General features: G+C 45.2%; 1 protein-coding gene across 9 annotated transcripts in view; it reads left to right on the top strand.

Annotated features, from left to right (window-relative positions):
- The window catches only part of CUEDC1 (CUE domain containing 1), a 122,015-nt gene that overhangs the window by 86,892 nt on the left and 8,950 nt on the right, over positions 1–26,173 (top strand). For all 9 annotated transcript variants that reach the window (XM_050929598.1, XM_050929603.1, XM_050929602.1 and 6 more), the window contains 4 exons: positions 918–1,549; positions 13,271–13,398; positions 20,343–20,469; positions 22,648–22,831. In XM_050929598.1, the coding sequence (XP_050785555.1) occupies positions 1,259–1,549; positions 13,271–13,398; positions 20,343–20,469; positions 22,648–22,831 (730 nt within the window). In that variant the 5' untranslated portion in view covers positions 918–1,258. The remainder of the gene's footprint in view (positions 1–917; positions 1,550–13,270; positions 13,399–20,342; positions 20,470–22,647; positions 22,832–26,173) is intronic.

Here is a 26,173-nt window from a genome sequence, read left to right as displayed (position 1 = left end):
TGACATGTTAATAAATATTTGAAAATACAGCCTTGTGCTGTTTAGGGAGAATGTGTGGCTTAGTGGTTAGAACGGCACTGGAAGCCAGAACTTGACAGACACAAAAACACAATTGTGGTCTGCCTAGTCATGCTTTTCCTCCTAGCTTAGAAGGTAAAAGTATATTTCTCTGTCTACTGATGCTCATTACCATGGTATCTGCATACCAGTTGTATTTCTTTGCCCGGAGAGATGTGTCCAAAGTTTTGGCAGACCGAGGCCCCATTTCCAGCTTTGTTTCACTCCTGCTTGGTACTTGAGATAAGTCTGCTTATTATCTGTACTTAATGTGGCTAAGGTAGAATGTAGAATTAGTTTAATATATGCAGCGTCCTATTCTATCCTGGGAACTGTCTCCTGCCTTAGACCTTGTGACAGGATAATAGGTAATTAGCAGCTAGTAGGTACAAACAGTCTTTAGCCACTGTGATACTGTTTGTTAAGCTCCATGGCCTTGCTACTGGCCAAGCAGAATAAACATACAAAGTATAAATGCCCTATGTGTGCTGTGAATGGAGCTGGTCAGAGCTGAAGGGGTTATTTTTTGTTTTTTTTAAATTGTGTTATTTCCCTGTAGAGGCTTGGAAAACACACCCATTTTCACTTATTTTTTTAAATCAAAATTTTGTTCAGAAACATTCTTGACATTTTTTTGAAATGTTTCATTTACTGAAAACCAGGTGCTTCACACATTCTCTCTCTCTCTCTCTCTCTCTCTCTCTCAATGATTTCAACATAATTTTTGACAAGCTTCCTGAAATATTTAAAGGGAAGTCCACGTCTTTCCACCAAAACCCCCTTCTTTCTATTTAAAAAAAACTTTCTGATCTGTTTTCCCCATGATTCTGTTCCAAGTGTGTTTTGTTTCTTGTTCCCAGGTTACATTATGCTCCAGTGTCTCAGGAGTCTGTCGTGTTGCTGAAAACCTGTCCTGCACAGGACCCCAGTGGAGAACTGCTTGGAACCAGGCCCCTCCATGTTGGCACAGCAATTCCTGCTCTTCTGCTGAGGCATCCTGGATGTCTCCTCTTTTTGTGCTGGATACCTGGGCAATAGCGTTAAAGGACGGCTATGTAGTTTCTTGACCACAAAGCTGGCAGGCGGTGCCCACTACTCCCACCTCTTCCTCACCTAGGATTTATAGTCTCTCTCTTTTTTTTTTTTAATTTCTAAAGTAGGTTTTAAAAGATTAAACATTTTTCAAAAACAGTTCTCAAAAATGACAAGCCTGTTCCGGCGGAGCAGCAGCAATGGCAGCTCGAGGAACAGCTCTTCCGCCCAGGAACTCAACAACAGCCGGCCCACCAGGCAGGTGCGACGGCTGGAATTCAACCAGGCCATGGAGGATTTCAAGACTATGTTCCCCAATATGGATTATGACATTATTGAATGTGTTTTGAGGGCTAACAATGGAGCTGTGGATGCCACCATTGACCAGCTCTTACAGATGAATTTAGACGGCAGCGGTTATGATGACAGCTCGGACTCAGATGACAGTATTTCCCCAGAGGTAACATTCATTACCCCCACATCTTGCATGGGTTTTGTTCACTGGCATCCAGGAAAAGGATTGGAGTTCTTGTTTATAGACAGGGACTGTATGGTTGGACTCCTGGGTTCTCTTATCGGCGTTTCCTGTGTGACCTTGGGCAAACAATTTAGCCTCAATATACTTCAGTTTCCCCACCTGTACAGTGATTATAATACTGTCCCGCTTTACAGTGTGGTTTTATTAGCCAGTGTTTTAAAACACCATGATATCCTTAGATGAAAGGCACTGTATTAGGCTTCAATTCAGCAATGCATTTGAGCACACACTTAACTTTTAAACATGTGGGTAGTCCCACTGAAATCATGTGCCTGTGTGCAAATACATTGACTTCACACATTTAAACTTCCGGTTCAATATAAATACAATGAAGTCAATAAGACTACTCATATGCTTGACAATTATGTGCCTGTTTCCTGTATCAGGGCCTGAGTGCAGAGCATTGTACTTCATTCTTTGAGTTGCATTCTTTCTCTCTATATATATTTAGGAAGTGTCTGCTCATTCAAGAAATGTACATGTGCATATTATACTGGTATAATGATCCATACCCAAACAGTGTATTAATTAAAGGGATCTCTTTTCTCATGTCATGTTTGGTGCTAGATTTTACCATCAGTGTATTCTGAATTTTTAGGTTGTCCCTCAAGAGCTAGATGGATTGGTGGTAGAATATAGACATTCTTTTTTACCTTTGTGATTGGTTCAACTGCAGCTTGGGTGGGTGATCACCAAAGCTGATTGCATTTGGCAGCCTTTGCATTGCTTATATGCCATGAGAAGGTGCAGTTAGAGTGCCTGGTCCAATAACGCTGGGGCTGAGGGCAAGAAAAATCATAACAGTTTGGCCTTACATTTGGAACTGAGTTAACTGAGTCTTTGTCGCTAAAGAGAAAGGAAGGAAGCAAATCTTTTGAGTAAGAAGTCATCATATTTCCTTAGTTTTTAGAGCAGAAGTGTCTCAGCTTTGTAATGCTATTGTCACAGGAAACGTCAGCACCGTTTAACACATTCTCTGTATTCAGTTCTATGCTCCTCATGTACCTTGAGATTGAAGGATGGCTATGATCAGGATTTCTTTGTTGTAAGCAGGACAAATGCAAGATCTAATAAAGAGAAGGCAAAACATTGAAACAAAGTAACTAGGAACAGCATAGCTCATTCTTAATGACCCTAGAACAGGGGTAGGCAACCTATGGCACGAGTGCCAAAGGCAGTATGCGAGCTGATTTTCAGTGGCACTCACACTCCCCAGGTCCTGGCCACCGGTCTAGGAGGCTCTGCATTTTAATTTAATTTTAAATGAAGCTTCTTAAACATTTTAAAAACCTTCTTTACTTTACATACAACAATAGTTTAGTTATATATTATAGACTTATAGAAAGAGACCTTCTAAAAATGTTAACATGTATGACTGGCACGCAAAACCTTAAATTAGAGTGAATAAATGAAGACTCGGCACACCACTTCTGAAAGGTTGCCGACCCCTGACCTAGAAGAAAACCAAGGTGGTGAAGTGAGGATGCATCTAAATGTTATGGGAGGGGTTAGTTTGCTCTTAATGCATGTTTACAGCTCTCCCTCCCCCTCCATGTGAGCATGAAGTGTGTGAGTGTGTGTTATATACATTGCTCAGTGTGTGTTATATACTTTTCTCTATGACTTATTTACAGAGACTGTGAGTCTGTTACAGTCCCCAGTTACAGATCCTGTATCTTCACCTTGAGCTGTAGATACTCATGTTTCAGGTCTGGCATTCCCTGGTTCAGTCCCTGTGTCAGCCAAGATAGTGGCTATCACATGTACACATAAAGTATCACTTGGTGAGTTCCCTGTGCTGGGACATAGCAAGCCATCCCTTTCCTATGTCTGCCGATAAACAGCAGTATGTTCCTATGTCCATAATAAAAATGAAACAGAGTTAAAGTTCTGACTCCCAACACTAACTTGCTTTAACCTCTTAGTAGAAAATGATGACATGAGTGCATGAGGGAGAGGATGGAGAAAGGAAATTCCATGGGGCATCCATTTAGTTTGTGTCATTAGCCAGAGTGAGCAAATTTCCAGTCCATAACTGGATGGATGGTGGGTAGGACCCGGGGTATCAAGAGAAAATCAGAGAGCTACTGAAACAGGAGGTGTTTATTGAAAAAAAACAGCTATTAACTGAAGATACAAACAGATTTCAACACAGCTTGAGTTCCAGCTTTGTCTACTTTATTTACTAGGGAACATGCGCCATCTGGAACTTTGTGCAAGAGCACAGACGCATGTAGTGGCCTTCATATGTTTACTTCCAGTCATACTATCGTAACATATGGTGAGGTACAGAAACTATGGTGAAGTAGTTTAAGAAGGAATTCTCTGGGTCTGTAGGAACTGCAACCCTCGTATCAGAGTGGAAACTGTGCATGTAACTCTCACTCATTGGAATGAAGTTATTCTGCGAACAAGTAACATTTTAAGGCATGTTGAGTGGCAAAATGCAAAGGCATGTGTCTGATAACTTCAGTTGCACTTTCTGATGGTGTAACCACTCACTCTATTTTGATGAGTTTTATTTCATAGGAACAAAAAGTAGGAAGAAAAGAACGGTGGGTGGGTGGGTAGGAGGAGTGAGAGCAGAGAGTTCTACCTGCAGAAGCTGATAAGGACAGACTGTGTGTCAGGCTTAGCAAAATGGGCAGCTGGAAACTGGCTTCAGATTACAAGAGGCTCTTTGACTATTTATGGATTAAAAACAACGTGACAAGACAAGGATTTCTAAGAAGGGAATTGTGGCTTCCAATGTCAAGGCAATGGGACCTTGCAGGTGCTGGGTGTCTAATTTCTTGTAATTGGAGTCATGCAATCAGGAGAGAGCTGTATTGTTTGTGACTTGGGCCTAGATCCTTGTTAACCATATCATTCTGTCTGCTGTCGTATTATGTGCACCATACTCCTCCTTCCCTTCCTCATCCTGTCTCCAGTTGTTTTGTGCCTGCATTATGCATCAAGAAAGCAGGCTGTGTTCTCCAAATTGTCTACAGTTAAAAAGAAAATGTTCTCATTCTTGGATTCTTGGTCTTTCCAGTGGTGATTCCACCGTTGGGTCACCTTGGATGTTGCCTCACATAGAAAAAATATCTAAGTAAAATAAATATCCCTGCCTTTCTTTCACAGTTACCCTTGGATCTTCCAGATGAAATCCATGGGGAAACCCTAGGTGGACTGTTTCCAGCAGGGGCCTCCAAAGCCAGAGGGCATGCACACTTCAGTGAACAAGCTAGTAGCAACAGCCAAAGCCTGGGGGGCACTTTTAAAAGTGCCCTTTCTGAGTGCATGTGCCCCTGAGGAGAATTGTAGAGGATTACATACCTAAAATTTGCAGCTGGAGCTGCCACTGGTGCACATTCATCTCCCCGCTCCCAAAGAACTGCACAGACATCTAACAACATGATGTGTCATGGTGATATTTATAGCAAAGTAACATTGACAAGTGATTAAAGCAGGGGACTGGGAAGTCACACTTAGCTCTGCTACTGACATCACTGTATGACCTTGGGCAAGTCATTTAGGCCCAGATATTTAAAGGTATTTAGGCATTCCTGTGCCCTGTGTTGAAACACCTAACTGATTAAGGAGTTTAAATCTCATTTTCAAAAGGGATTTGGACACTTAGGAGCCAAAATCCCATTGACAGTCAATGGGCCTCTTACTTATCTACTTCACACAGAGAAGTTGGAAGACTCAATTAATACTAGTTTGGCAATGTAAGATCCTCTAATGTAAAGTGCAAATTGTTTATTAACAACAGTCCAGGACTCCTCATCATACCCACTGATATTACACTGCAATTTGCAGGTGAGCAAAGTATATTTCTTTTTATAGCTGATTTTGTGGTTGAAATTATGGCCTCTGAAAAGGAAAGTCTTCTACCCTTAGCCCTGTCCCAGCAATAGTGCAAGCAGGCACTGTACAGGCTCTTCTCCTACATACTTCAGCCAGTGCCCCTCAAATCGCGATCTGCAGCACCTCCTGCTATTCCCGTCCTGGTTTCTGCATTGCTCAGTCAATGTATCTCAATCCTGAGCGCCCGTCCTCCTTCCCATTTTATTCCAGTCATGAGTGTTTCCTGAAGAGAACCATCCATCACAAGAGTAAGAGATGTCAGTGGTTAGTGTCTCATTTATCCTCAGATTCATTTTCATATGTGATCTCATATTTCCACAGGGGAGAGGCTTTGTCAGTAACCCAGCTGCCGCATCTGTTAAGAAACTACCAAACTACAAGTATCAGAGGGGTAGCCGTGTTAGTCTGGATCTGTAAAAAGCGACAGAGAGTCCTGTGGCACCTTAAAGACTAACATTGGAGCATAAGCTTTTGTGGGTGAATACCCACTTAGTCATGCGTGTGTCTGACGACGTGGGTATTCACCCATGAAAGCTTATGCTCCAATACATCTGTTAGTCTTTAAGGTGCCACAGGACTCTTTACCAAACTACAGTAGCTCAGAAGAGTAAATAGGTCTCTAAACCACAAGAGCCTAGTTCTGCTGACACAGCTGGCACTTCTCTTTATGTAGAATGTGACCCCTGCTCGTGAAGATAAGTCATCACTATGGAATTTTACGTAGGGCTTGTCTGCACTTAAAATACTGCAGCAGCACAGCAGTAGTGCTTCAGCGAAGATGCTACATATGCTGATGGGAGGGCTTCTCCAGCTGGCATTGGTACTCTACCTCCCCAAGAGGAGCTAGTGCTGTGTACATCAGGGGTTAGGATGGTTTAACTGGATTGTCCACGCCCCTGAGCGATATAATTATACCAACCTCATTTCCTAATGTAGACCAGGCCTTAGGGTATGTCTGCGCTACAGCGGTAGCATGGCAGCTATACTGCTATAGTGTTGTAGTCTAGAGACTACAGTGATGGAATGAGCTTTTCTTTTGCTATAGCAAACCCACCCTTTTGAGAGACGGTTGTTAGGTCGATGGAAGTAGTCTTCTGTCAACCTAGCAGTGTCTATACTGGCGCTTGGGTTGGCTTAACTATATCTCTCAGGGATGTGAATTTTTCATACCCCTGAGCCATGTGGTTTGTTTGACCTAAGTTTTAGGCATAGAGGAGGCCTCATGTTCTGTAGCTTGTTCTGCAAAGGAGCACTAAATGAACTGATGCTCAAATAAATTTGTTAGGCCACGTCCACACTACAGCTTAAAATTGATATTAGTAAAATCGATTTTATAAAACAGGGTTTATAAAATCGATTTTACGCATCCACACTAGGGCACCTTACGTCGGTGGTGTGCGTCCATGGTCCCTGGCATCCATCGATTTCAGGAGCGTTGCACTGTGGGTACCTATCCCATAGTTCCTGCAGTGTTCCCTGACCCTTGGAATTATGGGTTACTACCCCAGTGCCTGATGGGGCAAAAATCACTGTCGTGGGTGGTTCTGGGTACAGCCTCACCCCCTCCCTTCCTGAAAGCAGCAGACAGCCATTTCGCGTGTTTTTTACTGGGTGAAGTGAGCAAACGCCATTTTACAGCAAGCATGGACCCTGGTCTGATCAGTACCTTGATCGTGGACGTTGTAAACAGTTCACGCATTCTTGTGCTGTCTATGCTGAACCATGAGCAGCAAATGCAGGAGAGGATGCTGCAGCGACGGCAGCGTGGCGACAAGACTGATGAGGACTTGGAGACCGAGTTCTCCGAAACCGCGGGCCCCCGCGCTTTGGAGCTCCTGATGGTAATGGGGGAGGTTCTAACCATTCCTCGCCAATTTTGGGCCCGGGAAACAAGCACAGACTGGTGGGACCGCATAGTTTTGCAGGTGTGGGACGATTCGCAGTGGCTGCGGAACTTTCGCATGCGTAAGAGCACTTTCTTTGAACTTTGTGACTTGCTTTCCCCTGTCCTGAAACACCATAATACCAGGATGAGAGCAGCCCTCACAGTGGAGAAGCGAGTGGCAATAGCCCTCTGGAAGCTTGCAACGCCAGACAGCTACCGATCAGTCGGGAATCAATTTGGAGTGGGCAAATCTACTGTGGGGGCTGCTGTGCTGGAAGTAGCCAAAGCAATCATTAAGCTGCTGCTATGAAAGGTTGTGACTCTGGGAAACGTGCAGGTCATAGTGGATGGCTTTGCTGCAATGGGATTCCCTAACTGTGGGGGGGCCATAGATGGAACCCATATCCCTATCTTGGCACCGGAGCACCAGGGCACCGAGTAGATAAACCGCAAGGGGTACTTTTCAATGGTGCTGCAAGCACTGGTGGATCACAAGGGACGTTTCACCAACATCCACGTGGGATGGCCAGGAAGGGTTCATGACGCTCGTGTCTTCAGAAGCACTACTCTGTTTAAACGGCTGCAGCAAGGGACTTACTTCCTAGATCAGAAAATTACAGTTGGAGATGTTGAAATGCCTGTAGTTATCCTGGGGGACCTAGCCTACCCCTTGATGCCATGGCTCATGAAGCCATACACAGGCAGCCTGGACAGTGGTCAGGAGTTGTTTAACTACAAGCTGAGCAAATGCAGAATGGTGGTAGAATGTGCATTTGGCCGTCTTAAGGGTCGCTGGAGAAGCTTACTTACTCGCTCAGACCTCAGCCAAACCAATGTCTCCTTTGTTATTGTTGCTTGCTGTGTGCTCCACAATCTCTGTGAGAGTAAGGGGGAGACCTTTATGGCGGAGTGGGAGGCTGAGGCAAATCACCTGGCCGCTGATTACGCGCAGCCAGACACCAGGGCAATTAGAAGATCACACCAGGAAGCGGTGCGCATCAGAGAATCCTTGAAAACGAGTTTCATCATGGGCCAGGGTACGGTGTGACTGCTGTGTTTCTTTCCCCTTCATGAACCTCCCCCCCCCCATGTATTGACTCCTGCTGCTGCAAGCAAGCTTCCCTCCACCCTCCCATAACAGCTTGCTTATGGAAATAAAGTTAGTATCTGTAGAAAACATTGTATTCTTTATTAAAAGTCAGTCCCTGTAAGCAACCCACCCTCCCTCTTGCTTTTAAAAGCATGTGATTAAAAATACATAAGTAGGGGTTTTTGGAGGAGAATGGGAGGGAAGACAAAGGCAATTAAGGAAGCCTTGAAAACGAGTTTCATCATGGGTCAGGGTACGGTGTGACTGCTGTGTTTCTTTCCCCTTCATGAACCTCCCCCCCCCATGTATTGACTCCTGCTGCTGCAAGCAAGCTTCCCTCCACCCTTCCATAACAGCTTGCTTATGGAAATAAAGTTACTATCTGTAACCAACCCACCCTCCCACTGCCTTTGAATAGCATGTCCTTATAAGAAGAGTAAAAGAAATGAAAAGGTACCCCGGGAGTGGTTTGAGAGGAGTATAGGAGGGAAGAAAAATGCCATTAAGGGCATTTCAATGTAATGACAGCCTTTTGGTTGGACTGTCCACAGGGGTGGAGTGGGCAGGTGCAGAAAGCCTTCCCCCACGCGTTCTTACACGTCTGGGTGTGGAAGATATGGGACATGGTGAGTACTGAGGGAGGTTAAACATGGGCTGGAGTGGCACTCTGTGACCCCGCAGCTCTTCCACCAGACTTCGGAGGATGTCAGTTTGATCGCGCAGCAGCTCCAGCGTTGCAGCCCGCCACCGCTGATCTTCCTGCCGCCACATCTCATCTCGAGCGTCCCTCCTGTCCTCACGTTCACTGGCAGCGTCCCTGTACTTTGCGACCACGTCTTTCCACTCCCCCAGATGAGCTCTTTCACTGCGGGTTACTGCCATTATTTCTGTGAACATCTCCTCCCGTGTCCTCTTCTTCCTTATTCTCCTTATCTGACCTATCCGTGGGACTGGGGTAGGGAGGCTTGAAAAATGTGCAGCTGCATGAGTGGGGGAAAAGAGTGATAGAAGGATCATAAGAGATACATTTCAGAGAACAATGGTTATACTCTTTCACAGTGAACTACACTATTCACCGTACGTAGCACATGTCACTTCACTACAAGGTCGCCTTTGGATTCTTTTAGTATTTAGTGCTTGCGGCTGTGGTGTCAGAGATCAACACAGACGCATGTCCGGGGATTACAAATCAGCTTGCTGGGGGACATGGTAAGGCTAATGGCAGTGAACCGTGCAACCTCTTTTATTACCCTGTACCCCTGGCTATTAACAGGTAACATTCATGCTTGGCAGCCAAACTGCTAAAAAGCTAATCTTTTGTTTCTTCTCTTATGCCATCAGAAAGGTTAAGCACTAGAGGAAAATTGTGAATGGTTCCCCCCCCTAATCTGCATGTCTGCTGTAATGGCAGGTCACTTTACCACCTCCCCCCTCCACCCTCTATGCCTTGGCAATTAGCAGTGATAATTCCTGCTGCCCAAATGCTAAAAAGGTCAGCGCCATTAGAGACATCTCCCCGTAGGAATGTGCAGGTTTTTACCATCCCCTACATGGCTAACTGCTAGGAAAGGTTTTTTATTAAAGGAGCAGGAAAGCAGAAACAAAGGAATGGTCATCTCTGTCCCCTTAATAAAGTACATTACTTTTTAACAGGTGACCATGAACGATATCACTCTCCTGAGGATAACAGAAAGAGAAAAAGAAATTATGCTTCTTGAATGCCAGCAATCCCCGGGGCCATACGCAGCTAGGCTTTGTCATGCAATGATACCCGATTACGTGCTCCAGGCATGGCGTGGTACAGTTTCGTACCATGGTGGACGGAATAAGGCTGCCCTGCCCAGAAACCTTCTGCAAAGGCTATTGGGGTACCTCCAGGAGTGCTTCATAGAGATGTCCCTGGAGGATTTCCGCTCCATCCCCAGACATGTTAACAGACTTTTCCAGTAACTTTAATGCCAGCTACTGCATGCAAGCCTTCATGGCAAATCAATCATTAAAAAACGGTTGCTTTAAAACTATGGTTTTTATTTAAAAAAGTACACTCACCAGAGGTTGCTTCCATGGCTTCATTGTCTGTGCTAGTGGCTTGAGAGGGCTGGGAGGGTACTTCTGTCAGGCTGAGGAAAAGCTCCTGGCTGTTGGGGAGAATGGAGTGCTGTGTGGTCTCTGCCATCTCGTCGTCCTCCTGTTCCTCCTCCACATCTTCGCCGTCCGCAGAATCATCAGCAGTGGCTGAGATTACTACCCCCACCTCTGAATCCACAGACAAGGGGGGGGCTTGTCGTGGCGCAGTTACCTAAAATTGCGTGAAGCTCCGCGTAGAAGTGGCATGTTTTTGGGCCAGGTCCGGATCTGCCATTTGCTGCTTTGGTCTTCTGGTACGCTTGTCTGAGCTCCTTCACTTTAACTCTACACTGCACCGAGTCTCTGCTATGGCCTCTCTGCCTCATGGCATTAGAAATCTTTTCAAAAGTTTTCTCATTTCGTCTACTGGAACGCAGTTCTGATAGCACAGAATCTTCTCCCCATACAGCTATCAGATCCAATAACTCCTGTGCGTTCCACGCTGGAGCTCTTTTCCTATTCTCAGGAGACTGCATTGTTACCTGTGCTGCTGAGAGCTCCACGCTGGCCAAACAGGAAATGCAATTCAAAAGTTCCCGGGGCTTTTCCTGTGTACCTGGCCAGCAGTACAGTTCCTTTACCTGTCCAGAGCGGCCACTGGTGCACTGTGGGATACCTCCCGGAGGCCATGAACTTCGATTTCCGTCCACACTAGCCCAAAATCGATTTTGTAAAATCGATTTTAGGGTTACTCCTTTCGTTTAGCTGGAGTACAGAAATCGATTTTAAGACCCCTTAAAATCGATTTTAAGTGCCTTGTAGTGTGGACGGTTACAGCGTTAAATCGATTTAATGCTGTTTAAATCGATTTAACGCTCTAGTGTGGACCTGGCCTTAGTCTCTATGATGCCACAAGTACTCCTGTTCTTTTTAAATGAACTGAGTCATTAGCACCCAGTAACTGTTTAAGAGCTATTCCCAAGTGCATGTGAGTTGTCAAGGTATGCAGCGCACTGGGTTTTGTAAAGTAGGGGTACATCTTCACTGCCGGCCGTATCGGCGGGTAGCAATCAATTTCTCAGGGATCGATTTATTGCATCTCATCTAGACGCAATATATTGATCCCCGAATGCGCTCCTGTCGACTCAGGAACTACACCAATGCGAACGGTGGTAGTGGAGTCGACAGGGAGCCGCGGGCGTCAATCCCGCACCGTGAGGACGGTAGGTAACTCAGTCTAAGATACTTAGACTTCAGCTACGCTATTCATGTAGCTGAAGTTGCGTATCTTAGATTGATCCCCCCCAGTGTAGATTAGCCCTAGGTCAGGCTATGGTTCAGTCTGAGGTCAGTCAGTAAAATATACAAGAAGTTCAGAAGCAGGTTGCAGTTTGATTAGTGAGGCAAGCACACATTCGAGTGCATGGTTCAATCAGTGAAATATGTGGCTGGATCAGTTTGTTTTAAAAGGCACTTGAGGTCTGAACCAAAACCTCACTGAGTCAGAGGAAAGACTTCCATTGACTTCAGCGAGCTTTTGATCAGGAAGTCTGTTCCTGGAGGGCATCGTGGGGATGGGAACCGAGATGCCTTAGTCTTCAGTGGCAGCTCATATAAGTGACATCACTGCTGGTGAGAGATGCAGAAAGCTAGAATCAAATTAAAGACACAGTTACCGGAAGAATCAACTTTTAAAGGAGGTCAAGAAGCAGCTCCTTGCCTGGTCATGTTCCTCCCCCAAGAGATTACAGAGGAGTTGGGCACCTAACAGAGAAAAATAAGCCTATGTTTAAAATCAGTTCAGTGCGCTGCGGCCATCTTCATGGGGTCTGTGTTCACAGTGCAGGACTGCACGTGCAGAGCAATGCAAAGGTGTGGAGAATGCACTTACCTCCACACCATTCGGGGTGTGAACTGCAGACTCTCCTTACGCTGTGAGGGAGAGAGATACAGGCAACACTAGGAATGACTGCCCTGTGCAGTGCTTCAGGCCACGGTCAGCAGCCTGCCAGGAGTTGCCATGCTAACTGCTTGATCCTGGAAGGTGCTCACTTTTCTCATAGAAGTCGGAAGTTGCTGAGGGAGGGATTTATTTCCAAAATCACCAAAGTGTGCGAAGTTCATGTCTTTCTAAGTGAAGTGCTTTTGAGAATCCAACCCTGAATGCTTAGCCCTTTCAAGACTGGGACCCTGATTTGGGCAGGAATTGTTGCACACTCTTAAAAACCAAAATTAAATGCACCCAGCCCTACCTGCTGGTGCTTGTACGGTATCTGCTTTGCTTGTTTAGTTTCACCAGTGATAAATACTATAACTGATCAGCTGAGGCCCCTGAGTCCTGGTGTCCTACAACTTGTGTAATGGGAGAGATGTTATCCCTGCCCTTTCCTCCAGGGAGTAGAGATTGTGTGTATTTAGCTAGCCATTTTTCCACTAGGTGGTCAAGTTGTCTCTGATAACTACAAGTTTCCCATCCACTGATTTATTACAATGTGTCTTAAAGGGACACTGCTGGGTTTGGCAGCCCCACATTAGCTTGCTGTAAAGTATGTGATGGGCCTGATTCTGGTCCCATGTTGACATTACATCAGTGCAGCTCCATGGACATCTATAGAGTAGCTCTTGATTTACACCTGTGTATGTGAGAGGAGAGGATCGGGCCTCCCTAGTCGTATTTTGCATTGTCCAAGCTCTCCTCTTCTGACCTGTGGCTGGTCTCTTATTCTCTCTCCTTCATTTATTTGTGTAGATTTTGGAGCGGACACTGGAACCTGACAGTTCGGATGAAGAACCTCCTCCTGTCTACTCGCCCCCTGCCTATGATATGCATGTCTTTGACCGGCAGTATCCACAAGCTCCACTGAGCCCTTCTCCCAGGTAAGAGCCACAGTGTGGAGTCCACCCCGCATGAGTCCACTGCCTCGCAGGAAATAGCCAGGAGCAAGCTTGTTCTGGGTTACTGTAATGGGGAGCCTCTAGTGTTGGGGTCACACTCTGAATCTCTGAAAGGACACTGTTGGGGTGGAGCAAGTGCATTTCAAGATGTTTCTCTCACTGCCTGTAGTTTCCTTTTATAGACTGGAGTGGATTTGTTTCCTTAACAAAAGGTTTTGTCTCCCACCCATATATGAGCGTGCTTGGGAATGCCAGCCTATGCATGTTGGCTTGCTGCTATGGGGTGGTTGGGAGGGCCAGGCCACATAGGCTGGCACAGTGCTGAGCTTGAAATGGTAGTGAATCAAACCCACAGGATTAGGAACACCAGTTCATAAAAATGAAGCAAGCTAGTAGATAACAGAAACACCAGGCTGCTTTTGTTTGGGGCTAGTGATGATGTTGTGTACACTTGCCTTGTGGAGGAGGCTCTGATAACTAAGAGAAGTGCAAAGCACTAGTGATGGGGATTCTGACAGCTCCAGGAATCTTGCCTCCTCAGTGGGGATGTTTACAACAGGAGGGCAAAAATTGGAACCATTTATCTTTGAGTCTGATCTTTGCAGGAAGGGCAGGATGGGTCTGGATCTATACCGCACCAGACAGAAGATCAAAACGTGGATGAGCAAAGTTTAGTGCAATTGAAGCACAAAATTTTTCACCCTTCCTGTAGTCACAGTGGGTTTTGATGGAATGTTCCACCAGAAGGAGTGAGACTGTCCTGCAGCCTACTCCGTCAGGATAGAAAGCTTAGCATGAATGGAAAAGAACCATCTTTTCGCCTGTATTGCTAATTAGATGGGCTTGCACACGATTCAATACACTGTCCTTGCTGCTGTCTGCCATATATTCTATTTCACCATGTTGCTTTGGCCAGAGGTTCAGTGCTTTTGAAAGGCAGATGCACCAGATACATTCTGAGGCTGCACAAATGGTGCTTCCCACTGCGTTTTGGCTGGCCTCTTGTGGGGTGGGCTGATGAGAGTTAATTAAGATTGGGTGAGATAAAGCCAGAGGGGATGGATGAAGATCACAGCTGGGTGAAAATGTCTGCAAAGCTCTAGAAACCCAACAGCTGAAAGGCCCAGAAAATAACTCATGGATTGAATGGAATGTCAAAAATTAGCTGAAAGAGGTGAGCTGTTGTTTCATCTAAACAACAGCAGGTGGTTTCTCTCATTGAGCCTATTGCTATTCATCACTGAAAACAAAGAGATTTTATAGTCAGAAAATCTAGAGTAACAGAGATGGTGGCTATAGAAATAGCACATATGTCTTTAAATGTAGACAGCCCACTTCATTCCTCAGGCCAGACTTCATTCATTGTTCAATATGTCCTAGCAATCAGTTGTCACATACTCAGGAGTGAAATTTGACCATAACCTGACATGGCACACTCCCTAGGAACACCTGAAAATTAAGATCTCTTCCTATATCGCTTGGATGCAAAAACAATCAGGAACCTCCTGGGGAGCAGACCCTTTGGTCCTTCATACATCTGTCTCTGGTGTTTGCTCCAACTGAAAACTGCTCTGTGGCCTGGGGCGAAGCTGCTACGTTTCAGTTGTCTACATGGAACTGAATTTGGCCACTTGTATTATTAGTGGCTGCTTGAATTATACTCCAGTCTGTGTTAGTGCACGTTGTTCTGATAGACCTTCGACAAGATGCCATGACCGTCAAGTCTGCCTGGAGAGCTGTGACAAGTGAAAATCAACCTATTACATTTCCGGGTAACTGATGCCCCATTTTAAAACAGGAAACAACTTGCAGCGCCAACCCTAAGTTCTGCTTACATTCAGGGGAGGAATCCCACTCCTGCAGACTGGTGTGCGAGACAGTGGCTGATCTCTTGACACTCACTGCTGGAGAGGAGTATACACATGGTAAAGGACCAGTAGGATAGTCAGCACCATGAGGCAGCTGAAAACTAGGTTCTTACAGAGTGGAAGCACCAGTGGGGGAGAAAGTCTAACACACTGAGTAAAATCAGGAGTCCATCGCTGCACCTGCCTCTTTGTCTGCTTAATCGTAGATCCTGGACCAGCCTCAACAGGGTACGCTTTGGCTCATCCAGAGTAGCCGCAACCATAGCCAGGCACGCACTTCCTCCATGAGCTGTGACTGTGGAGCAGTGTTGCAGACAATAACTCATGTAGTGGAAGTGTGCCCAACCCAACATCTGGAGGGTGATTTACCCCTTGCCTCCTATGATACAGAGGCTATGGTTGGCTTACGAACCTGGACTGAGCTCTGTTTTCTGCATATGAGAGGAGGAGGAGCAATTGCTAAATTGTACTGTTGATTAGACGAGCTTATAATGAACTGGCCAGTAGGTATGTTCAAGTTGCAATAGTTGTCCACTGACATAGTAGATATGGTGGAATCAAAAGTGCTAAATGGTGTAATGAGCCCTGTACTGCTGAGAGCTCACTGAGATTCTCCTTTAGCTTGGCTGGAAGGGGCTTGGACTTCTGGAGCAAGAAGATCCAAATTTTATCCTCCCTGTTGCTGTGATGTTCTGAGTGGCCATGGGATGTGTATCACTGTGACAACTGGGGAGTTCCCACTGGTCCGGGATTTGATAAATTTTCATAGAGCATAAGGCCAGAAGAGACCACTAGATCATCTGAATATCACAGGCCATTAAACTTCATATATTTACCCCTGCATTGAGCCCAGTAACTTTGCTTGGCTAAAGCCTATCTTCCAAAAGGCATCCAGACTTAATCTGAAGACTCAATCCACCACTTCCCTTGGTAGTTTGTTCAAACTTACTGCTAAAAGTGGCCTGTTTTCTAACTGAAATTTGTCTGGCTTTCACTTCCAGCCATTGTTTCTTATTCTGCCTTTCTGATCTAGATGAAAAAGCCCTTTTGTAGCTAGTATTTCTCCCTGTGAAAGCACTTAAATATATATTACATTTGTGGTGTCTTTTCTGTCTCTAGTTTGCCTTATTCTGTGATATACTAACAGGCTATCCAGTGCATCTAGGGTAGAAAAGCTTAGTTTTCCCCGTAAAGCATAATACGTGTGTGTGTGTGTGTGTGTGTGTGTGTGTGTGTAATAGAGATGATCAAATAGCTTTTCAGTGCAACCACACACCTGCTTGCTATATACTGTAACTCTGAAATCGCCTTTTTGGGATACCAGTGGCTGTCGTCCTGCGGTTCCATGCAGAGGTGCCAACACATTACTGACCTGAGGGCAGCCTTGACAATTGGCAGAGAGCCCGAGGGCTGCGCCTGGTTTGTACAAAATGGATTTATCCAGCTAGCTCACCTTTCACCATGAAGGTGGCATGGGGCTTACTGGTTTGAACCAGCATTGTGTGCTGGGATCTGTAGTTGGGTTGGTCCATCTCTGCTGGTTCCATAAAACCTGCAGCTGCTAAGGAGGCTGGCTTAGGAGAAGCAGGCTCCCCTGGAGAGTGTGGCTGTGGAGGGTCAAGTGATGCAATTCACTGATGTAGAATTGTCCTGGGGGTGAAGGGAGAAATATGCTCTCCCTGTTCTTTTAATCAAACCCAAACACTACTGATTCTTCTCTGGCTGATTCTCGCTGTCTCTCCAGTGCCTCTGCAGGATGGGTACAGTCAGAATTTGAAAGGGGAGTTCCAAAGTGGGAGTTGCCTGGGAAGAAGCTTTTATTTGTTTTCTTCCCTGTGTGTAAGTAGTAATGAAGACATTAACAGTCACACGCAGTCATCATCACCTCTTGCCACCTCTGCTGACTTTTATGCTTCGCTGCAAGCCCTGACAATAAAATCCACAGCTCCTGAGCTCTTAGAGAAAGCAAGAAGTTCTTTCTGCGTCAGCACGAAATCTGCCAGAGTGGAGTTCCTCACCTTCCTCCTCATCTCCTCTGCCCCCTGCCAGCTTTGTGCCTTCTTTCAAGCTGCCCTGTACTCCTCTGAATTAACGTACACCAGACCCCCACTACCCCTCCAGCTTCAAACAGCTCCTGGAAGCCTGGTGACTAAGAGCATCCGGACTCCGCTCTGCATTTGTTCTCAGCGTTTTGCCTGCCTTCCGGTGCCTGTGGGTTGTTAGCTCTTCAGGACAAGGATTCAGTTCTTTGAGCAGTGCATCTTGCTTTGTGTAAAGCACCTCGTACGCTGACTTTGACAGATAAATAATAACTTCTCCTGGGAGGCTGTTAATTGGGGAAATCCTTGACACAGAGCTCAAGCCTGTCCCACATGTGGGGAGGTTTGGAGTTTGGGGTAGGAGGGGTGGGGATGAACATCCCAGAAGAAACTCCCTCCTCCAGAAAATGCAAAATAAAAGAAGCCAATATCAAACTCCCAGAAATGCAGGCAGCACCACTCTAGCAGTGGGTTCAATTAAGCTGTGGAATAGCCTCCCCAAGGAAATGGGGTCCAGTGCTCAGGGAGTCTAAAACTAAGCATTAGGAAAGAGACAACAGGGGGACAGTCCTGGTTGTGGAGACCTAATGGGTCTCTTCTGTGTCTGTGTTCTGTGATTCTGGGGAATGCTCCAGCAAATAGCCCCATCAGAACTCCAGAAAGAATTGACCAGTGCAAATGAAAGTATTGAGAGACTGATAGGCAAGAAATGACTAAGCAGGAAGGTCCCATGTCACATTATCTGAGTGTACATATAGGGGAAGATAGGAGAAACGGTGAGCAAGGCACAGCCCGTGCACCCACAGTGTAATAAAGGGCTGAGGATACAGGCCACCCATGTATCCAGACTGCCTGCTGTGATCGGTTAGATCACAGAAACCCGCTTGGAACTGCCATCTGATGTGTTGAGACTACCTCTGAGCCCGTTTTCCCTGACAGGAAACCGTGCCTTGTTTGAGCCAGACACGCTTGCCTGCTGCAGACACAGACCCACGGGTCTGAACAATGTCCCCCGAAAGCTGCAGACTTTACTGAAGACATCTTAAGAAGTGTTCCTGTCTCCAACACCCAGATGCCCAGTTCGTAATGGGATCCAAACCCCAAATAAATCCGTTTTACCCCGTATAAAGCTTATACAGGATAAACTCATAAATTGTTCACCCTCTATAACGCTGATAAAAGAGGTATGCACAGCTGTTTGTCCCCCTCCCCAGTATTAATACATACTCTGGGTTAATTAATAAGTAAAAAGTGATTTTGTTAAATACAAAAAGTAGGATTTAGGTGGTTCCAAGTAATAACAGACGGAACAAAGTGAATTTCCAAGCAAAATAAAACATGCAAGTCTTAACCTAATACAGTAAGAAAGTGATTACAGATAAAATCTCACCCTCAGATGTTTCAAGAAGTTTCTGTCACAGACTGGATGCCTGCCTAGTCTGGGCACAATCCTTTCCCCTGGTACAGCCCTTGTTCCAGCTCAGGTGGTAGCTAGGGAATTTCTCATGATTGCAGCCCCCTTTGTTCTGTTCCACTTCCTTATATATCTTTTGCACAAAGCAGGAATCCTTTGTCCCTCTCTGGGTTCCCATCCCTCCTTCTAAATGGAAAAGCACCAGGTTAAAGATGGATTCCAGTTCAGGTGACATGATCACAGGTCACTGTAAGACTCCAAGCCCTCATTCCTCCCAGCATGACTCACAGGAAGGCCTGCAAGCAAATAGAACCATCCACAGTCAAGTCAATTGTCCTGGTTGATGGGAGCCATCAAGATTCCAAACCACCATTAATGGCCCACACTTTGCATAACTACAATAGGACCTCAGAGTTATTTTTCATATATTTAGTTTCAGATACAAGAGTGATTCATTTATACAAATAGGATGACCACACTCAGTAGATTATAAGCTTTGTAATGATCCTTTACAAGAGACCTTTTGCATGAAGCATATTCCAGTTACATTATGTTCACACTCATTGGCATATTTTCATAAAATCATATAGAGTGCAATGTCACACCTGCCATCCACATACATCACTGATAGTGATGCCTAGGGAGCTGTCAATTCACATTCATAGGTTCCATTTGCAGCCTACGTTCTTCACCCGTTGCCGAAGCAGACAAATTTGACATGCAAAAGAGTCTGCTGCAATGTCCAGCCTTACAAAGCAATTCAGTGGTAGGTTTAGTGCAGAGCAGGTCAAAGGATTTCTTGGTTAGTGATGTGCCTTCTGCTCTGTAGTGGCCATTACAACACTGCAGGGGTCACTTCCATTTGGCTCTTTAACTTCATCCTCTGGCCAAATCTAACTGTCAGCAGTTACCCCACAGGGGCTTGTTTTTTCGTCCTCTTTCAACGGGACTGAAATAGACAAAACTTCATGTTATCCTTAAAGGTTGTCACACCCAGTCACACCACTTGGCTTATCAAGTCTTATGTCCTGCCTCAGCTCTGGCCCTATGCCTGAGGGTTTTAAGGAAGCAAACACGGCCCTTCTCTTCTCTTCCTCTCTGCCCCCCCCGCAAAAGAACGCTCCCAGGCAATTATACAATGCTGCACTTTGTGGGGTTGAGTGGGTGTGATTTACATAGTTAAGGCATAACCCTCTCAGTGTTGCCAACTCTCACAATATTTGGTGATTTTCTTAAACCCATGATCCTCGTGTCATTATCTGAGAATCTTGAGTAACAAAACAAAGTGTAAATGTCTAGCAGAGGAAAGCTTGAAAACATGATGACACCAAAAGGTTCAAAAACTCAACGGCAAATAAAAAGAACCTAAAATTAGTTACTTTAAAATTATTTTTAAGTCAAGCTTGTGATTCTGGGGGGAAAGAGGATGATGGTTGAAGTGATTGTTTTGAATTCTTGATGTGGGCCCTCAATTCCTAGTCAAGTCAGTGGGAATCGAGGGTACTCACACCTTGAGGAGCTGGGTTCTTAGAGTTTGCAGAGTGAGCCAAAATGCAGAAATGATAGCTTTCTCACCTCGGTGTCTTTTTTTTCCATGACCTACAGGATTGATGTACCCAATTCCACTGGCCCTAAGGTGCACAGACGGTACAGGAACTGGAATCCACCATTGCTAGGCAACCTTCCTGATGATTTCCTTCGCATCCTACCCCAGCAGATGAACAGTGTGCAGGTGGGAGGAGAATAAGTTCAACTGTATGGCACCTAGACTCCTTATGGTGACAAGTTCAAATCCTAGCAGGGCTGGTTCTGTCCTTCATCTTTCTGAAGTAGATTCACTGAGCAGTTCATAGATTACCATGAAGGGGCATTTCCAGTGAAAACCTAGTGATGCTGTGAGGTTAAATTCATCCCAAAATTTAAGATGTGCCAAAATCAACTTTTTTATAAACCTGTAGAAATATCAGAACTTAAAATTCAGCTATCAGCCTTCTCCTATAGGGTTTACAACCCTAACTTTTCAGCAGGTGTGGCCTTTTAAGTATAGACAAGCCCTCTGGCTTCCAAGATGCATCATGGCAGTTTTCATAGGAGTAGGCATTCCATGGGTGTCCCTGGCCAAAATTTCCCGTGTCCCCCTCTATTATACAATATGTTGCAGACTGGCTGCTGCCCTCCCACCCCAGAGGTAAGCTTCATTTTAATGGTGCCATATAAATTAGGGTTTGTGAACTGCCTTTGGACTTCAGCATCAATACTTCCGTAGCATGGTCCTAAAACTCTATAGCTAGGCATCTCACAGTGTATCAATTTATGCATCTTGACAGAGCTGCAATAGGGAGCTGTCTCCTTCAAGAAGCAAGAATGACCACTGAGCTCTAACTACTCTCAGACCTAAATGAAAAGCTTATTTCTTCCACTTAACTTTCCCACAGTTTTTTCTCTGCCCACCCAACTCCCATGTATATAAACAAGCAAATCCATACCTTAAGATGTCTCTCCTATAGGCTGGGAAAGGCGAGGCAGAAAATGCAATAAAGGGGGCTAAATTATAAGTACCCAGTTAGACAGCTGGATTCTTCCCTTCCCTTTTGGCTCTGAAGGCACTTCTGCCACAGTTTCATAAATTATTGCCCTTGAGCTTCATCTTCTCAGGCTGTATTACCTTTCTGGGCATAGAGAGCTGCCTGTTCACTGGGCTCTGGGGGAAGAGAGGTCCTGGTGCCTTTTTCCTTCCTCAGGAATTGTAAGCTATTGCTTTATATGGCCCTCTGAGACCAGATACAAATCAGATAAATATGGTAGGCAAGGTGAGATTGCTACTGGATGGAATGTTTCTCCTCCTTCCTATTCTGTATGCACAGATATATGCACGAGCAGGGAAATGAGGTATAGAGGATGTTAGGATTTGTCTCAGATAGTGGAATTTGTCAGATGGTAAATTGCATTTTCAGCCATTAGATGGGGAAAATAAAAGCTGTGCCACTTCGGCTTCCCTCACCGAGAGGCTTTGCACTTCTCCCCATGTCAAAGCCAGGTCCAGCCCTGGTTTCATATTGATTTAGCCATCAGAAGAATGCTGATGATTAATTCTTGTACTTAAAGTGAGGCTCTGACTATAAAAGTGGTTTCATGGGATTCCATGTTCATTGTGACTTTCTGATTTCCAGATTAGATGTGCCCAGATTCCAAGTTAAAAAGAAAAACCACAAACTTTTTCTCTCCAATAGCTAGTCCTGCTGACTCAGCCTGAGATCTGAGAGTCAAGCTGGGTATTTTCCTTTTCATACATCACTAGCAATAAAGCCAGGCCAAACTAACCTCTCATTGACTCCCATGGTGTAGCCTGATTGCCTTCAGTAAGTTTGCACATGTGTAATTGATTGGAACTTGGTAAATACTTCTACTGATGATGCTCAAGGAGGAAGAGAATCTAGCTCACTATCCCAGAGCTGAGTAGGCTCTCCTACAGCCAAGGAAAAATGTATGCACCATATCGTCAGCATATCTGCTGCTGATTTTGCTCGGTAGCAAATATGCTGGGGAAGAGAGTGCTTTTTTCACAGTTGCTTTTCCCAGTAGAGATTTTCACTTTAACCAAAATCAGGGCTGAAGCTCTTTGGTAAGGCTGAATTACAGATGGGAGCACAGCCTGCTTTTGTCCAAACTGTGCTGATTCTGTTTTAGATGGGGACCTTTAATCTTCAGTATTGATATTCCAACACCTTTCACAAGAGTTAAAACCTTGATTCAGCAAAGCACTTGTGCTTCAGTGTCATTGAAGTCATTGGGACTTAAACACATGCTCAGTGCATTGTTGAATCCTGGCTTACAGTCACACACACTGGTTACTGTAATGAGCTGCTCAAGGCCTTCATTGACTCTTCCTTTATGTCACATGCTTGTCCAGAGTTCACAAAGTTGCCATCAGACTGTGCCGGGCGAGGGCAGCCAGAGATCCCAGGGCTCGTTGGACCAAGAGAGGAAGTGGAAACAGTACCTGGAAGATGAGCGAATTGCGCTCTTCTTACAGAATGAAGAGTTCATGAAGGAGCTCCAGAGGAACCGGGATTTTCTCCTGGCCCTTGAGAGAGGTGATAAGCCATTTCAGAGACTTCTGTGTATGCTTTTCATATGCTTGAATTCCTCCTTTGCTGCAACTTCCAGCCCTTGGGTCTCATTTTCCATTGCCCTACACCTTGTGTCATCATTTATACCAGTATAAAATGAGTGAAAAATGTGACTACACCACAATGGCAACGTTTCCCACCCATGTTGCACTTATGCTGCATTGGTGTAAATAACCTGCAGTGCTATGGAAACGCAGACCCATTGGAAGCTAATGGCAGGGGCACTTTCTGTTCCTGCTAGCCTGGTTTAGGAGTCTTGCTCAGAGGTTTCCTAACTCTGCAAAGTCTTTCCATCTTCCCCACAAATTAATACCCCTTTTATGACCATCAGACCTACAGAAGCATTGGGTGAAATCCTGGCAAAACTCCCCTTGACTTCAGTGAGGCCACGAATTTCATCTTTTGTCCTCTGATTCCTCCTGCCACTTCTTCCGAAAGACCTAGACAAAACACTCCATCAGCTGTGATTGGTCTCCAAAGGTTGAACTTTATCATTACATCCTTGTCCTCCCTCCCCCGACATTGCTGTTTTGATTATTTCCCTTTTAACCCTCTCTGCCTACAAAAAGGATAATTCTACTAGGGTTTGGTATATGATCACCTCAGTCTTTTAGCATTGTAACCTCTGTCACTGTTAAATACTGCTGGGTTTCCCAGAACTTCTCACCACCTTCTGTCTAGCGTCTCTTGCTAGCTGTTCTCAGCAGCTTTTCTGATGACACTACAAGGAGAAGTTCAGTGGTTTTGGTGACTTGAGGTCTCTTGAATTACTTGCCAGCGCCCCTTGCCAGTTCCTCTCTGCTCTGTCCCTTTAATTCTGAACACACAGGCTAATATATTCCTATCTGGCTCATCTCACCAATCATGGTATTTGTCACTCACAGGTCTCACTCTTGGTTTGGGAAAGCTCATCCTAATGCCTTAATTTAAATGCTCAGCCTCCTGTCCATCAGAGCCAGAAAATCAGCTGCTCACTTACGATTTTCATTTTCTCTCCTTTGCCATGGTAAGACTAGCATTTTCCAGCCTGCTTCTCTAATCTCTGTCATTAAAACATGGGTGGTGCATGAAGCTTAGGTGAACAAATAGAAACCACAAAATACAACACAAGGGCCATGTGATACATTTCATTCATTGTGCATCTTAGACTGCCTTGCCTGCAGCTCCACCTTGAATCCATCTCTCCCAGGCCTGCTCCAATGTTCTGAACCGAACCTCTGAGCCGCTCTGGACAGACAGCATTCTTTGTTTTCAAAAAGCAGTTTAACAGAAATGTTTCCATCTTTCCGTGAATATCTGGGATTGCCCCTCAGTGTTACACTAGCCTTATGTGTTGGATTGCCACTGTTACCTCTTCTGAGAGGTTTCAAATGGTGCCTTATACTACTGATTGAATAGATATATAGTGAATATATGTTCAGTGTACATAACGTAAGTGGAGAGAGGCGCACATGCTGAGTTAACATGGCTGCTGGTCCCTCAGGCTTTACCTTGCCTGACTTTTTACGATTGAACTGAACGTTGCAGTAACATAGCTTTCTGTACAAAATAGATGTGTGTGTGCATGCACGCACACTGTCCAACAGGTCCACCAAGCCTTTGAAATACTCTTGCTGGAGCAGTATTCTTCAAGTGAGACTACAGCCCAGTGGGTTTTGCACCTCTCAAAGATTTTCATATGCACTGTGCTCTAGCTGTCTGATCCTTTCAGAGAAACAGTTGTGAAGGAAATGGGATTGCACTTGTTGCTTGACTGCCTTGTATATTGGTTTTGAAGGGGGTCTGAGCTTATACGATTGGGATGTGGAGGCACAGAGTTACCACCAGTTAGCTTTATGCTTTACATGTGCGGAGTGCTAGCATTCAGAGCCTGCGGCGGTGTTGGGGTACAGTTCACTTCCTCTCTTGATTCCTCAAGCATTATGTAGCCTTACTTTTCCTCTGAGGGACACAGTGGAGAGAGCATGTGCTATGCAGCACAGCAAAAAGACTGTTTGGAAAGCACTTGCCCAGTTTTCTTGTGCTATCACTTACTGCCAGCTGGGATCCTGCTCCTCGACAGAACAGCAGACAGCACTTCAGACCGCGTTTGCTCACTTTGCTGACAGATGGAATCCAGAACAAAGCAAACCAGGCTGGGACTGCAAACTCAGAGCAAGCAGCATTGAGGTCTAGCTTAACTGCACTGCTTCAAAACAAAGCTGCACATTTGGGATCCAGATCTCAAATGCCCCCATAGTTTCAGATTAAGAAAGGGCCTTCAGCCCCAGGGTCTTTATTCAGCCTCACTATAAAGAGAGGTGCCTATCTGCAAAATCTGACCCTGGATCTCGATTTAAACATACCCAGCATTAGAAGATGTATTGATCTGGGGTTGTGATTTGTCTTTAAATCCATATTTTCAGAAGCATGAATATCCTCTTCTGACGCCATCAGAGATGCGTGCAGTTAACAGACATGAAGATTATTACCCATTTGTTTTTAATCTTTTCCTGACAAGAGTTGTCAGCTTTTGAAAGTAAAACCATACAAGCCAATTTCTTTAAGTGTATTTCGTCGTGCTGGTGACATACCAGGTTTCTGAAAATGCTCTCACAAATCATACATCATTAAGTCCAGTCACAATATATGGCAATTAATTTCAGCCCACACTATACTTTGGGCCTGATTGTCCCGAGTGCTGCTGATCACCTGCAAGTTCCTATTGACCTCAGATGGAGTCAGAGGTACTCAGCATTTCTGACAATCAGGATGCTCTTAATTGGGTGCCTACATGTAGATTTAGATGTCTGCCATTTAGAAACCTAAGTCTGAGCATTTGTTGCCTGAGTTGATTATATTAGCATGGTCACATTTTGTGCTATTTCATTTTCAGTCAAAAACCCAGCCTCTGGGTAAAGCAAATGCTTGCTCGGTGATTTGGATTCAACTGAGCCAGCCAGCCCAAATGACTTCCTGTTTTTAACAATGCTATTGGTGGGTCTCAGTGCCAACTCCCAGCTATCCAGCCCCACAGTGTGGTCCCTGTAGGGATCAGGCACAGTGACAGAACCGTGTGGGGAAGCTGGCTCTACTGCCTTCCAGGCTTACCTAGCCTGTGGATGGAGGACTTCAGCCTTCTGGGCTGTCAGTTCTGCCCCTTTCATAAACCATAAAAACAAATTTAAGATTAAGAAAAAAAAATCCCCCTACTCCTGCCCCAGACTCCCTTCCTCATTCCAGACCTTGTTACATTGAAACTGTAAAACACCCTTGGCAGTGAATGCAATGTAATGCCTGGCTAGGTCGAGGAGAATGGAATAAATG

Source organism: Gopherus flavomarginatus, chromosome 19 (assembly GCF_025201925.1).
Source record: "Gopherus flavomarginatus isolate rGopFla2 chromosome 19, rGopFla2.mat.asm, whole genome shotgun sequence".
In the NCBI taxonomy this organism is placed as follows: domain Eukaryota; kingdom Metazoa; phylum Chordata; order Testudines; family Testudinidae; genus Gopherus; species Gopherus flavomarginatus.
This window is presented reverse-complemented; position numbering and strand designations above follow the sequence as displayed.